We start from the raw sequence: 14,330 nt of genomic DNA on the forward strand, positions 1-14,330 counted from the left end.
AGGACCCTTAACCCTTGGTAAGTAACACCTTCCATCTAACAGAGACTACAGTCTTAGGAAATCATCCCATTTACTTTGAATAAAATAAAACAGAGGTGAGCCTAGAGAGAGCTTACCCACATTCATAGGGCATTTTACAAACACATCTTGAATTCTGCAGTTTCTCCCAGCGCTGACATTCAGGCACTTTCTGTACCAAAGGGGAGTCTAAAAGAAAAAGATAACAGAGATGCGGTTGTTGGGAGAAGAGCTTCTTCATAGCAAACAAGGTATTATTTTAATTGTTGAAACAGGCTCTGGAATATTCTGAAGTGCAACAAGTTTCTAAAAAAAAAAAAAAGCTTTAGCTGCAAAGCATTTTATAAGAGATAGAGTGTTTCTAGAAGCACCCTACAAATAATTTCATTGGTCATGATAGCCACCATTTCTTCAGCATTTACTCTTGGCCCTGCACTTTTTATACATGGTGATGTTTAATCCTTCTGAGCAATGCCCACTTAAGAGATTAGGAAATTAAGAGTCAGAAAAGTTAGGAAATTCATGCTAGTTAAATTGGCCAACCCAAGGTTTAACTCCAGCTGTGTCTGAATTGAAGGCCAATGGAGTAGGCTCCCTTTCATCAAGACAATGGGGTTTACTCTAATGGAAAAAAAAAATATGAAAACAAATACATGTATGTATATGCATGACTGGGACACTGTGCTGTTCACCAGAAACTGACACATTGTAATTGACTGTACTTCAATAAAAAAAATTAAATTAAGTTTGAAAAAAGAAGGTGGGGTTTAAAAACCATTTGCTGTGTGGACTGAATTTTGCCCACTGTGCCTATAACAGGACAAAGCAGCAACATAACTTGACCTATATGTGGAGAACTCTCAGCTCTCAAGGACAGCTCTAATAACCTCTTAACATGTAAATGATCAAGTGGTCTCCCCTCCACAGTGAGTAAATGTCTAGAGAAACTTACATTAATAAAATCCTCTCCATCACTGTATGTTTTCTACAAACTGATAGAAAGCCAACCATCATTCTAATTTTAACAGGTCTAACTTACAATAGCATAATTTGCCATGGCCTGGGCTATGCCTGATTCCAACGCAAACCATCTACAACACCCTGCTGTTTCCACCTTCCCACCAGCTTCATTAGATGGAATTCAGCGGCCTGTACTTGTGCATTATAAAGCTAATTGCCTGTTTCCTACATCTGTAGGAGTCATTTATCTGAAGGACATGTTTAATGGATGCACAAGCCATGGAATTCATTACTTTGGAAAACTTAAGAACTTTAGACATGACAGGAAAATCTCATGAACAAGGAAGGCATAAACTTGAAAAAATACTAGCAAGGCGAAGTATGCCTGCTATGTCTAGCAACATCTGTAGCAGGTACATATTCTTTGAACATTTTTCTTTGAAAGTGTATTATCCTAATTGCAGTGTAGTGTCCTGAATTGGATCCTAGACCATGAAAGGACACTGACGGAAGAACTGGTGATACATGAATAGGGCCTGTAGTTTAGGCAATAGTATTGTAATAATTAATATTAGCAGCTGGGTTATGACCAACAAAACTGTCAAAGGGTGTGAAATGCTAATATTACAGGAAGATGGATAAAGGGTATATGGAAACTATACTTGCAGTTTTTCTGAAATCTAGAATGATTCCAAAATAAAATATTTTAATGGTATTATCTAGATCAGTGCTTCTCAACCAGGGGCAATTTTGCTCCGCAGGGGACATTTGGCAATGTCTACAGACATTTTTGGTTGTCACTCCTGTGGAATGCTACTGGCATCTAGTGAGAAGAGATCAGATACTGCCAAACATCTTACAATGCACAGGACAGGTTCCCACAACAAAGAATTACAAGCATTTCAATAACGTTGGGGTCGAGAAAGCTTGATCTAAATGTAGGTTCAATGATTAAGCCATATAAGTTAACTCTTCATTTGTATTCGTTTATTTGCTAATCATTCATAAGGATGGAATTTTAAATTGTAAATATTTTCTAAAAGTTATTATAATTTCTCGGTGAAAGATCACTTGTAGAATTACCTAAACCAAAGACTTTGGCATTTAAAAAGAACACAGCTTTGTTATCTTCATAATTTAACTCTTAGGTTCCACCTACCGTATGCACCTTTACTATTTTAAAATCAAATATCCTCACATCAAGACTGAATACTGATGGGGATGGGGACAAACGAGGGACTAGTGTTTAGTGGGTACAGAGTTTCAGTTTGGGAAGACGGAGAAGTTCTGAAGATGGACGGTATTGATGGTTGAACAATAATGGGGATGTCCTTAATGCCACTGTCTTGCACATTTTAAAATGGTTAAAAATTGTGTATTTTACCACAATAAAAAAAAAAAGAGACTAAACACTTACATAACAGATATTTTAAAACTCTGGGGGCCGACAAGACCCAGATTTTTTGTTTGTGACGGGCTTAGTTTAAGGGGAGTTATTACTGTTATCCACGTCTTCTGAAAAACACACAGGTCTCAAAAACATCCTTAATTAAAACTATAATAAAATTTGCTGCTGAGAAAATTCATACCAAATTGTGCTATAAAGTGATTGAAGAAGACATTTTAGGAAAACAAGTATTAATCTCATTTGGAAGAAAAGAGCACCGTCATCGACTGCACATTGTTCTCTTTAATGTCGGCATTATTGGTAAAGGTCCATTACTGTATCCTCAATGAACTCATGGTTATGCTGCAGCGCACGTCGACAACAAAGCAGTTGTCTCTGATGTGGGTCTTTGACAGGTAAAGAGCACGCGGGAACCAGCATGGTGGGCGTTCCGGTGGACACACCGCCCTCCCATTCTGTCGTCTGTGACTTGTTTAACATCACAGCCCAGGTCCACCATCAGTCACAGAGAGCCCCATACACCTTGCTCTCTTTTCATTTGTGAACATCTAATCCACCTACTACTATTACTCATGGAATCTTGTCTTCATCTTCAGCACAGAAAACAATTTCAGCATTGAATTAAAAATCATATACTCAAGAAATAAGTAAAATAAAATGTGAGTGTGACTTTCTTTTTTCATTTTTAATTGCTATGAACCTGATCTCTTCCATTTATTAAAAAATGTAAGCAAAGAAGTTTGAGGTTATTTTGAAAACAAATCCACCCCCTCTTAAGTATCTCTAAAAAGAAATAGTTTGACTTTCTAAGTCTCTTCCTGCCTTAGCTTCTTAAAAGAACATTTTAATTTTCCATGTATTCAAAACATTGGATATTTTGATTTCTATTATTAAGAACAACTTCACAAACTACAATATTTTTCCTTCAATAACTCCTGCTTTGCAGTGTGAAATGTAAAGGCTTTTAAATTTTCAACTTCAATAATACTGATAAACTCTGAGAGCCCCAAAATGAAACATGTAGAATTTTATATAAATTTTGACCTCAACTCTGGACTTTATAAAAGTACATTTAAAAAGTCACGAGGAAGCCAGAAACCAGAAATCAGCTTTTTGAAATTCTTTATTTTCTTGGCATCCTAATAGATTTAAAGCTAATTTTTGATATGAAGGATATATGTTAAAATTACAGAATCACCAGGGCTAGTCTTGCCTTTCCTGGAATTCTGTGAGTCTGCCTGTGCCACATGAAAAAACTCTGTTACCCGGTCTATGAACTGACCTCCTTCTTGTAGGGAGGCAGGGAGGGAGGGAATGACCCACAGTTATGGTGGTTCGATGCCTTGAAGAACCACCACAGGGACTCTCACTAGCCCAAGTTCACCGAGTTCAGTTATCCTTGGACAGAATCAGGAGCCACTCACCTTTTTGCACACACTGGACATTCTTCATCTCAGGGCTCCACTTAAGGCTGGATCCGCAAAGAAACGTCGAAGGACCTTCTAAGGACATGCCACCTGAACAGGAAAAGGTCACCTTCTCGCCGACTGTGTAGAAAGCTTTGTGGGGATGACTCTGCATGCCATCCATCAGCACAGGCAGAACACAGGCAATTTCTAAAGAGAACGGAGAGCAGAATACAAGGGTCATTGCTTTTCTAAACCATCTTTTTAAAAAATTGACAGTCTCGAATGGTGCTGATACACTTGTTCTGCTTCTTCAAATGAGCAGACAAGGAGGAAGAGGTGAGTTCACCCTGAAGACAAGTCCCAGCGTGCCTGGCAGGTAATGACATGAACAACTGAAGACCAATACAGTCCCCATCCTCTCACCTCTGCCCTCAAGGCAATGTGACAATTCAAATTGAATAAGCCTTAAGTCCAGCCTACTGTTAAAACCAGACTTTGCATAGCTGCTATTTCTTTCTCTCATCTGGTGAAGTCCCACCAGAATTTTCCCAAGAGCTGTGTTCATTTGCATGTCATTAGCATATATTCAACTAGATATTTTACTACCTGAAATTTTAAAGAACCACCTTTAACCTTGCAATCGTAAAAATGTTAAATCTTCTTTGGTTTCCCATATCTATTTTTTCTTATCCCATTCCATTCCTTAGCTCAAATCTTCTACTTGAAAAAACAAGGAGAAAAGTGAGAAATATGCATAGTCATGAAAAGCAAGTCAGAATTCAAGCTTAAAAAAATCTTGCCAATCTCTCTGATGGACTTTGGACAATATTCTATAAAGTACTATTTCTGTACCATTTTCATCAGAAAATCCATTTATTCATTCAAAATCAGCATTTATTGAGTGCCAATATTGTGCCAATAATGTTGTACACAAGATGCTCATCACATATTCTGCCTTGAAAGAGCTAATATTCTATCATCAAATTTGTTTATCTCTGGCCATGACACATTTCTTGCTTCCACAGTCTCGTTCCCACCAAGACAAATAGAAAGGCTATACAAAATTATAAGGAAAAATATTCCTGACAGCATGAGAGAAAAACCAAAGCAGTGGAAGTTTGGAAGTCCAAGATTCCAGAGAAAAGGGAAGTCTAAAGTAGTGATTACAATATTTGGTAATGCCTTTGTCCTTGAGGTATTTATAAATTTGAAAAACAAAATTTTTTTTAATGTTCTGAAAGACAGCTAAACTAAGGAGAAAGCTGCAGCTCAGAGGCTAAATAGCTGGATACAGTTGTTAGCAGTCTCACAGGGCTGGGAGATCAAAATTAGAGTCCAGTCCTCTTCAAAGGGGAGGCCTCAGTAGAAATCCCATACTTTCCATTAGAATCCTTAACGGTGACAGCCGAGGGTAAAGGGGAACTGGACTTAGGTCAGCCACATCACTTGCCAGAAGCAAACCAACATCTTTACCATCATCTAAAGTCTCAAATTATTTCTTTAATTTTTTTACATGTGAAGTCTGTAATTCAATCAAAACTCATATAACATTCAAAAATACGACAGAAACAGACCTATAGCAGATCCAAACAATGGGATTAACAGTCATGGACCATGAAATAACTATGATTAATATGTTGGGAAAAAAAATAAATGACAAGATGGAGAATTGCAACAGAGAGCTAGAAAGTATAGAAAAGTAGACAAATGGGATAGCTAGAACTGGGAAAGTGAAATTAAGAACTCAGTAGAGTTCCTGAAAGCAGAGTAAGCTCAATTATTCAGAGAATTAATAAATGGGAAGTAGATCAACAGAAAATATTTAGAACGAAACAGAGAGAGAAAAACAAAGATATATATGTATACATACGTATGTACATGTTTATCTGTTCTAAAAATGTATCATTTGTGTCTCATGAGGAGAAGTGAGCAAGAATGAGACAGCAATATTTGAGGACAAAGGTCAAGAATTTTCTAAATTTGACAAAAGACATTAAAGCACAGGGTCAAGAGTGCCTTGACTATCAACTATGATAAAGACCAAAAAAATCACCTCTAGGCACACCAGAGTAGAGCTGCTTCTGAAAAACAAAGACAAACAACAAATTGACAAAAGCAGCCACACAGAAAAGATATGGCTTCCAAAGGAGAAACAGTAAACCTGAGAGCTGACTTCTCACCAGAAAACAATGAAGTAAGAAGGCAGTGCGATAAAATCTTTACAGGGTTTAAAGAAATCAACTGCTAACCTAGAATTTCTATTCCTGTAAAAAATATCCTTCAAAAGTAAAGATAAAGTAAGAATATTTTTAGATGAACAAAAACTGGAACAATTTTTCACCACTAGGTTCACAAGAAAGGAAAAGAAGTTCTTCAAGCAGGAGTATCTTTGAAAGCAATCTTTTCAAAGAACCAACTTTTGGCTTTATTACTCCCAGCTAGGGAATATTTATATTCTATTTCAGCAATTTCTTCTCAAGGACTCCAGGGCAGAGAGGCAGAGAGACAGAGAGACAGACAGAGACAGAACAAGAAAAGGCCTTACAAATCAATAAGAAAAAAGACAGACAAACCAACAGAAAAAATGCCTCCAAAATTGGATAGCCACTTCACATACACAGAAAAAAATCCAAATGACCAGTAAATACAGGGTTAACATCATTAGTCATCAGAGGAAATACAAATTTAAAAATACAAATTAGAAAATAAGATATCACTACACACTCGCCAGTATATCTAAAAATTTTAAAGATAGATGATATCAAGTATAGGTGAGAATACAGAGCAACCTCGAATTCTCAGATCCTGGTAGGGATGCAAATTGGTACAACCACTTGGAAGACTGGTGGCATCTATCAAGCCTAATGATTCAGAAATTTCGCTAACAGGTACGTATCTCAGAGAAAAAATGTACATGTGCAGTACGGCTTTCCTCACAGAGCACAGACCAACTGGCACAGGAAAAATACATCCCTGTAGCTCTGTCTATCCATCTGCTGAACAATCTTACGTTGTAACACCTGGGATGGAAGCCAGAGAATTGAGTTAGGGTGGAACAACATGCAGAAGCACTTACTCAGAGGCCTACATCTGAACAGAAAAGCATCCAAAGCATTTAAGGAAGGAGATTGTGGTAAATCCCCAGTAATTGAACTCTAAAGACTGTCCTGATGGTCTTAGCCAGAACTCAGCTCCCTGACCTATTCTAAGTTGCAGCAGAAACTTTAAAATTGCCATAAAATGTGCCTTACCTAACAGAAGCACCATCAACTAGAGAAATCTGAGGGTTTTTTCCAAAGTATTCCTGAAACTTGGACAGGATTGTATGAGCCTTTCAGGAAAAGGAAATCGAGACATACGGAGAGTGGTTATCTATCCTGATTCATTCGCTTCCACATTATCTTTTCATCTTTCATCTTAAGTTAGATTCTATATCCAAGGCCACTCACTCTGACAATGCATTTCCCCAACCAGCCACTGTAAATTTTCTCCACATCTGGCAACAGGGTCTCCAACAAGAGAGTATCCTTCATTGCAAGTATATACTATGTCTTTCCCAACAGGAAACATGGCACCTTCATCCTAAACAGAAATAGAAGATGGAGAGAGGAAGAATATGTCCATTTTGCATTAACAAAATGTTTCTTTAGATATACTTGGCCCATAAATTATGACTTATTTCATCATCAGGCAACCTACATTCAAGTAACCCATTTTGAAAATTGTAAAATTCTTTTTCCCTGTAGAATCCTAGCCAACAACACTGGTACCACCATTAACTGAAATAAAGTTATTAATGCCATTGTACTAGAATTTTTTGATTGCTCCCCAAACACCAAGCACTGACCTAAATATTTTATTAAAATTATTTTAGTGGGTACTGTCCAAGTAAATTTTTTCACTGATATTTTCAGGCAAGACTGTTATATTTTGAAAATATCCTTGTCAGTCAAATCTTCATAGTACTCATAGTAAGATGTTATGGGCTGTTCATTGACAATATTGCCCAACAAATGCTGCTATGAACAGGCAGAAATATTCGAATTCTATAATTGTGTTCATGAAAGTTTAAGTTCCTCACTGATGACTTTTAGAGGAAGCACAGCACAGTGTTGTTGTTCGCCCCTCACTCTCCCCAGCCCCATCCTGTAAGGGACGTGCCTCTATAGCTGGGTCAGATTCAAGGACCTGTCACTAGCCTGTAATGCCAGGAGGTAAGACTCACAGTGAAGCAAGGAAGAATTTGAAGGCTGAGCCTTGGGGGAGTACTCATGCTCATTTGTTGTCTCTTTTGGTTCCTTTCCTTATCCTTCTAGGTCCCTGCGACTTCAGGGCTTGGTGAAGAAAACTGGCCCAGGAGAGGGCGCGGAGCTGGACCAGCTCTGCTCTAGGCATTAGGACAAAATTCTGTGGTGCCTTCTTCTTCTCACAGTCCAGTCTAGCTCCCCCTGGCCCAGTCTGGCTCTGCCATGGGAGTTGGTAGGAAACAGGAGGTCCAGGGTGGTGTTGAGGTTTGAAGAAAACAGGGAAAGATACTTGATCTGCTTTGGTTCTAGCCCCTAGCCTTTCCTCTGCTTGCATAGGGACTTCTATATGGGAAAGTCTAACTCAGCAGTGTCTAAACCTGGCCAGCTTTGTCAGAACTACCAGTAACAATTGTAAAAAAAAAAAAAAAAAAAAAAAAAGGCTCTACCCCAAACCCACAGAATGAGGGGGAGGAAAAAAAGGAGAACAAGGGGCAAGCCACAATCTATTAAGTTCCCCAGGTGCCTCTATGCAGCCAGTCCATGAGACAGTGTTTGGAATCCTCAGCTCCTTACAGGACATCACCTGCGCTGGAGTTTAAGACAGCAGCTCCATGATCTGCTGAAGTATGAGTTTGCTTGGCCTCATTCTACAAGAGTGTTTCCTTGAGGAAGTTCCTGGATTGTGGTGACTGTAGTGGGACAGTGTGAGTTTTAGCGATGCTAAGTTCATTCTCTCTCTCTCTCCTTACACACACACACACACACACACACACACCCCTACATCTTCCAGCTCCCAACTGTACCTACATTTGGGGAAACTTTAGCAAATGCTTACTGAGTATATGTTCAAGGGCCTGGAATCTGAAAGGCAAAATCCTTCCTGCAGAAAGCAAGGCTGGTGGCAACAAGAGAATGACGAAAAATAGCTCCTATGTGAGCCATGAGGGGACTTACTGGGGTTTGGAACCAAAGCCTCATCATAACAGGGAGTGGGAAGAGTACGAATTAATACGACCCCAAAGACAAGAAAATTCCCCAGAATTACAAGTGGCAGATGACTTGTGTTCCTTAATGAACAAGAAAATTGCTCAAAGTACAATGACCCACATCTCACCAGACACGGACTGAGAGTCTTACTGGCTCCTGGAATAAACCTAATGCTTCACCCAACTCCCATATTTATGAAAAATTTAAAAAGGTTTCTTTCAGTGGAAAGAATAGGGAACATTCTCTATGAAGAACTTGCTTCTAGATTCTTATTTTAGTGTTCAGGATGGGAATAGTTTAGCAGCCCTCTGGCATGATAACATTTCTAATTCATTGGGTGATGATATTGATTTCCCTTACCACAGGAGATGTACTGCGTTCTGCAGAATTCTAATCACCTCGAGCCAAAGAGGAAAAGTCACAGACTAAAACCCTTACCACTAAAACTAAGATGCACACATAAAATGTTTTTAGCACCATTTCATCGTGGAACAAGGAAATAGATTATGACATCAGTAGAGAGCTAGATCTTGGAGCAAAGAGTGTATGCAAAGGGAAAAAAAATGTCTTTTATAACCAACTTGAACAAATCCATCTTTCAAGGCAGGAGGTGATGGACAGAATTCTGTTGGAACCAAGGACAAAGGAAAACAATGTGGTTCAAGCAATCTGAAAGGAAAAAGAAACGAAACATAATTAACGTGATGGATTTGCACACTTTAATAAACATTTTACACCACAGTGACCTTTTCATTTGCCTCTGAAAGGACTCCATTCATGTAAGTACATTAATGTGCTATTTTTGTCATTCTCAGAACCAAATATCTGATCACACCCTGGGTTGAGATCGTGATCCTGCAAGAGAGGTAACAAAATGATAACTACTTTTGACCGAGCGCTCACTGTATGCTAGGCTCCGTGGCAGTCGGTCTACTAATGTGCTCAGTTCACACTCACAGTACACTGTGAGGTATGTGGAGAAAGGCTTGGAAAGTTTCAATAACTAGCCTGAGGTTACAGAGTAAAAACTATCAGGGCTGGATTCACATCTAGTCAGTTAGGCTCCTAAAATCACGCTCTTTCTGCCTCTCACACGGCAGTCCCTGGGGGCGCTCACAATAGTCACAGAGATGACTTCCTTCGTTAAACAGTGGTTTTCAATAGTCCCTCTGAGGTCAGTGTACCACCAGCAGTATCTCTACTCCAGAAACTCGAAATCTGAGGGAGAGAATTACAAATAGCCTGTGACTGTTGCCTTCTTCTGAGCTGGGTTCCTCCTATTCTTGACACACTGAGGAAACTCAGAAATGTGAAGTATTAAGCGTAATTGTCCTTTTTGTACTAAGGGAGAAGTGGATATTTCCTCTCTTTGGAACACCAAGAAGGATGAGAATTGGTTCAATGCTTTCCTTAGGATGCTCCTGTCCTTCTCCTTCCAGCTTTATGTCTAAAGGAAAAGGAAATATGTCCACATGGGCAGAGGTCTCCTCAGGGACCCTCATCTTCCAACAGATTCGTCCCTGAAGGCAGCATTCTCCACCCACCATAATCTCATGTTTGCCAGCTTCCTCAGTTAAGAAACAGTTTATTCAATTTCTTATAATGAGCTGTAATTGAAAAAAATCGGAAAATACATGTATTTATATATGTATGTATACATATATACGTATATATGTATGTCTGTATATGTATAACTGAATCACTTTGCTAAACACCTGAAACTAACATTATAAATCAACTACATTTCAATAAAAAATAAGAATTTAAAAAGAACCCTATTAATCGGAAAGAAAACAATAAACATATTAAAAGAAAAGAATTATTAAAAACAAAACAGCCTATCAATAAAATCACACTACATGAATTGCAAAAAAGAGAGAGGGAGAGAGATACTGTTTATTGTTGGATTAAGAGGCACCAAAGACCTAGGAATAAGGCATCCCACCTCCCTAGACCAGACACCCAACATCTTACATCTCTCTTCAACTCACATGACCTTCAAATTATCTTCCCAGAGTTTGTGACAACCCCTAAATCAGAGAGGGTTACAAGGACAACGTAAGACAGTGGGGTGTGGATTAAGAACTCTTACTCAGGGGTATGGTTCAGCAATTAAGCATTTTTGAAGATAGCTCTTACAAGATCCTGATGAATGGGAAGGTGGTGTCAGCCAGCTGGGCTAAGCAGTGAAGATGTTAGCCTCTCAAATTTGTACTTTATGCTTAGTCCAAAATAAATAAATAAGAGGGAATGGTGTGTCTGAAGTCACACAACCACAACTGAACGCCTGCTACGTGCCAGGCACTGTACTAACCATCTTATACTCTTAACCTCAGACAATATCCTATCATCATTCTGTCTACCATTTTTATCCTTATTTTTGAGGTGTGGCAAGTAACTTGCCCAAGGTCACGAAGTAAGTAAGTGGCAGATCTGCTTGATGCCAAAGCTGCTGCTCACATCCACTAAGCCAGAAGGCCCCCCCAGTTCCCCAGCCTTTTGTTAACACCCACATCAGGAAAACTGGAAGCACACAAGTGCAAACTGGCTGCGGCATGTCCGTCCCCTGTAACTGAACCCAGTGCTAAGGGCAAAGTACTCACTAATAAAACCATGATTAAGGTTTAAATCTTTCAATGGCAGCAGGTGTGTACTCCAAGCTTACTGCAGAGGGCACTGTGTTTGATGTAGCTGCCAGGAGGTCTCGTCTCAATTACCGAAAATGCTCCAGCTCCTCATCTTCGCATTGCCTGCTTTCTGATGTTTCTCCAATACAGGATTTCCCTCCCCTACTGGGAGGTGGGTTATTGCATTCTCGGCGCCTTGTTTTCTTCCCCTGAACACAGGGGCCCCAAGAGGACCAGCAACTCCAACCTCCGTCAACTCCTCCTGTGAATAAGGGAGAGGTTGTTCAGAAAGTAAGGAGAGGAAGATTTCAGAGCTTAGTGCTAAGCTTCCTGCCCATGTGGTTGCTGGTGGAGGGGACCATCTGGGGTTTATTACCATCCCTCTGTTCACTGAGGTCTTCTACAATGGCCAGAATGTCTCTGCACACCGACTAGGATCGTCAATAGCAAGGCAGGATTAATGAACTTCTTGCAGTAATATCTTAAATTTGTTTATTATTTTACAATCAAAGCACTTTCACATGCATTTTTTCATTCATTTACTTCTCACAAGAATTGGGGGGAGGATGTAGCTCAGTGGTAGAGTGAGTGCGTGTGTGCTTAGTATGCACAAGATCCTGGGTTCAATCCCCAGCACCTCCACTAAAACAAACAAACAAACCTAATTACCTCCTCCTCCCCCCTACCAAAAAAAAAAAATGAATGGAGGTGGGCAAGAGATCTGTTAACATTCTCTTCAGAAAGGCATGGAATCTAAGACAAAGTGGTTAAATGCCCAGTGCTGGACGGCCACATCCAGACCACGACTCAGTCTTACGGCTGAGTCCAGGCTCTTCTCATTACCCACTGCCTCTCGATAAGACAAATAAGTTCCTATTGGTAAAGCAGTCATTGGGCATGAGAAGAACATAATCTATTGGGTACTCCAGGCTGTCAACCCCAGGGCTGATGCTGCACAAAGTGAGGAAATGTGTAAGCAGGAGACATGCTTCTACCTCCTGTCAGCATCCTTCTCCAATCTACAGACACCTCTTCAAACCACCCTGGCCAACTTCCTCCTCAGGGCTGATTCATGATGAACACAGTTGTTTCTTTGAATATTTTACCCATCATATTCCTTGGAGGAGGCAAGAGAGAACTTGCAGCATATTCTAAGAGCTTTGCATTCCTAGTTAGAAACTTATCTCAGAAACCATTTCCCCAGAGCATTATTTCCTGATAATAGACGGCTGTGTTTACGGCTCCTTAGCTCTTTCGGCTGTGTGACCTACATCCCTCTTCCCCCCATTCCCTCCACGCCCATTCCTCAGTATCACACACAGCAAAATAAAAATAATGTATGTAATGTTTTCCCATGATCTTCCTTAGCCTTTCTTCTGCAATTAGAAACTGAGTTAATAAAGTAGTCCCCTATGAATATTAATAGTACTTAATAACAGCGTTTGATGTATTATGAGTGCTACTCCATTCCTTACCAGCAGGGGGAGCTTCGCTTTTATCAAAGAGCTGTAAATCCAAACCACAAAGGAATTAAGCAGAGTGGTGGCATTTCAATTTACCAGTACAGGCCACTTGGGGAGATATTTGGAGGCAGGGATGCCTTTCTGCTTGTCTATAGGCAACCATAGTTTAATCATGTACTTATTCATTTATCAAACATTTATTGACTTCTATGAATCAAGCCCTATGCCAGGCTCTGGAAATAAAGGAATCAGTCTTGACCTTAATAAATGAGCTTTCTAGAGGAGAGAGACGTATCAATAAATATAAAAATAAATATACATAAATCATCCCCTACTTTGCCTACTCATAAAGTCAACTTCACATGATAAGTACTTAAAGCACCAAGTGCACTGTTTGAGCACACAGCCGTCATTCAACAAATACTTGTGAACGGTTGGTTGATGGGACATAATACAAAATAGAAATAGAGGTGCTACCAAGAGCTTGCCACCAGAAAGGTTAGTGACTGCTAACACAAGCTCCGTAAACCTAAGTTATGACAAAACCTTAAAAAGATGACTAGGGAAGGATGGAGGTCCTTTAGGCATAAATCTATTCTAAGGGAGAGTGAAGAGTAGAAGGCATGGTGGGTCTGTTAGTTCAGATGGGAAAATAGACAGCAAATCGCCCTGACCCCAGTAGCTATGATCCAGAGGTGGTGTAGGGAAGGTGATACTAAATTCAAAGCCTGATGATATTCCACCTCTTCATACACAAAGAAGCACAATCTCAGGTGCCCTTTTCAATGTGTCCAGCATAACCAGAGGAAATGCAGTACACTGACCTGCGTGATTCCCTGCGAGGGCTCCGTGCTCACACGCCACACCAAATGTGTATGGTTTGCAGTGGCACTGACACTGGGTCCCCTCCACAGTGGCTATGCCACCGTTTTGACAAGGCCGGCAATGGCAGGGGTCAAATTCATCCAGATACTCCTCCATGGCCCGTTTCAGGTATAGCCTTTTCACAGAGGCACAGGGTACTTCCTTTACCAGCTCGTATAAAGGTGTCAGCTACACAGATAAAGACATCACGGTCAGTAATCAGGGTTTTAGGCGAGAATACGTTCAGCATTTTGACTCAATCCTCATTTAAAGAAAGCCACTCTTACATTAATTTCAATTATTTCTTGTTCAAATAAAAAAGAGAAAGCAATTCACTTTCTTTACTA

At 39.8% G+C, this 14,330-nt stretch overlaps 1 protein-coding gene across 1 annotated transcript in view; it reads right to left on the minus strand.

The window, feature by feature from the left end:
- The window catches only part of C7 (complement C7), a 46,416-nt gene that overhangs the window by 5,323 nt on the left and 26,763 nt on the right, over positions 1-14,330 (minus strand). Inside the window, exons 11-16 of the mRNA XM_072958745.1 lie at positions 13,944-14,172; positions 11,747-11,918; positions 9,611-9,698; positions 7,245-7,377; positions 3,811-4,002; positions 117-207 (exon numbers count right to left, since the gene is read on the minus strand). Of these exons, the coding sequence (XP_072814846.1) occupies positions 117-207; positions 3,811-4,002; positions 7,245-7,377; positions 9,611-9,698; positions 11,747-11,918; positions 13,944-14,172 (905 nt within the window). The remainder of the gene's footprint in view (positions 1-116; positions 208-3,810; positions 4,003-7,244; positions 7,378-9,610; positions 9,699-11,746; positions 11,919-13,943; positions 14,173-14,330) is intronic.

Source organism: Vicugna pacos, chromosome 3, assembly GCF_048564905.1.
Source record: "Vicugna pacos chromosome 3, VicPac4, whole genome shotgun sequence".
In the NCBI taxonomy this organism is placed as follows: Eukaryota; Metazoa; Chordata; class Mammalia; order Artiodactyla; family Camelidae; genus Vicugna; species Vicugna pacos.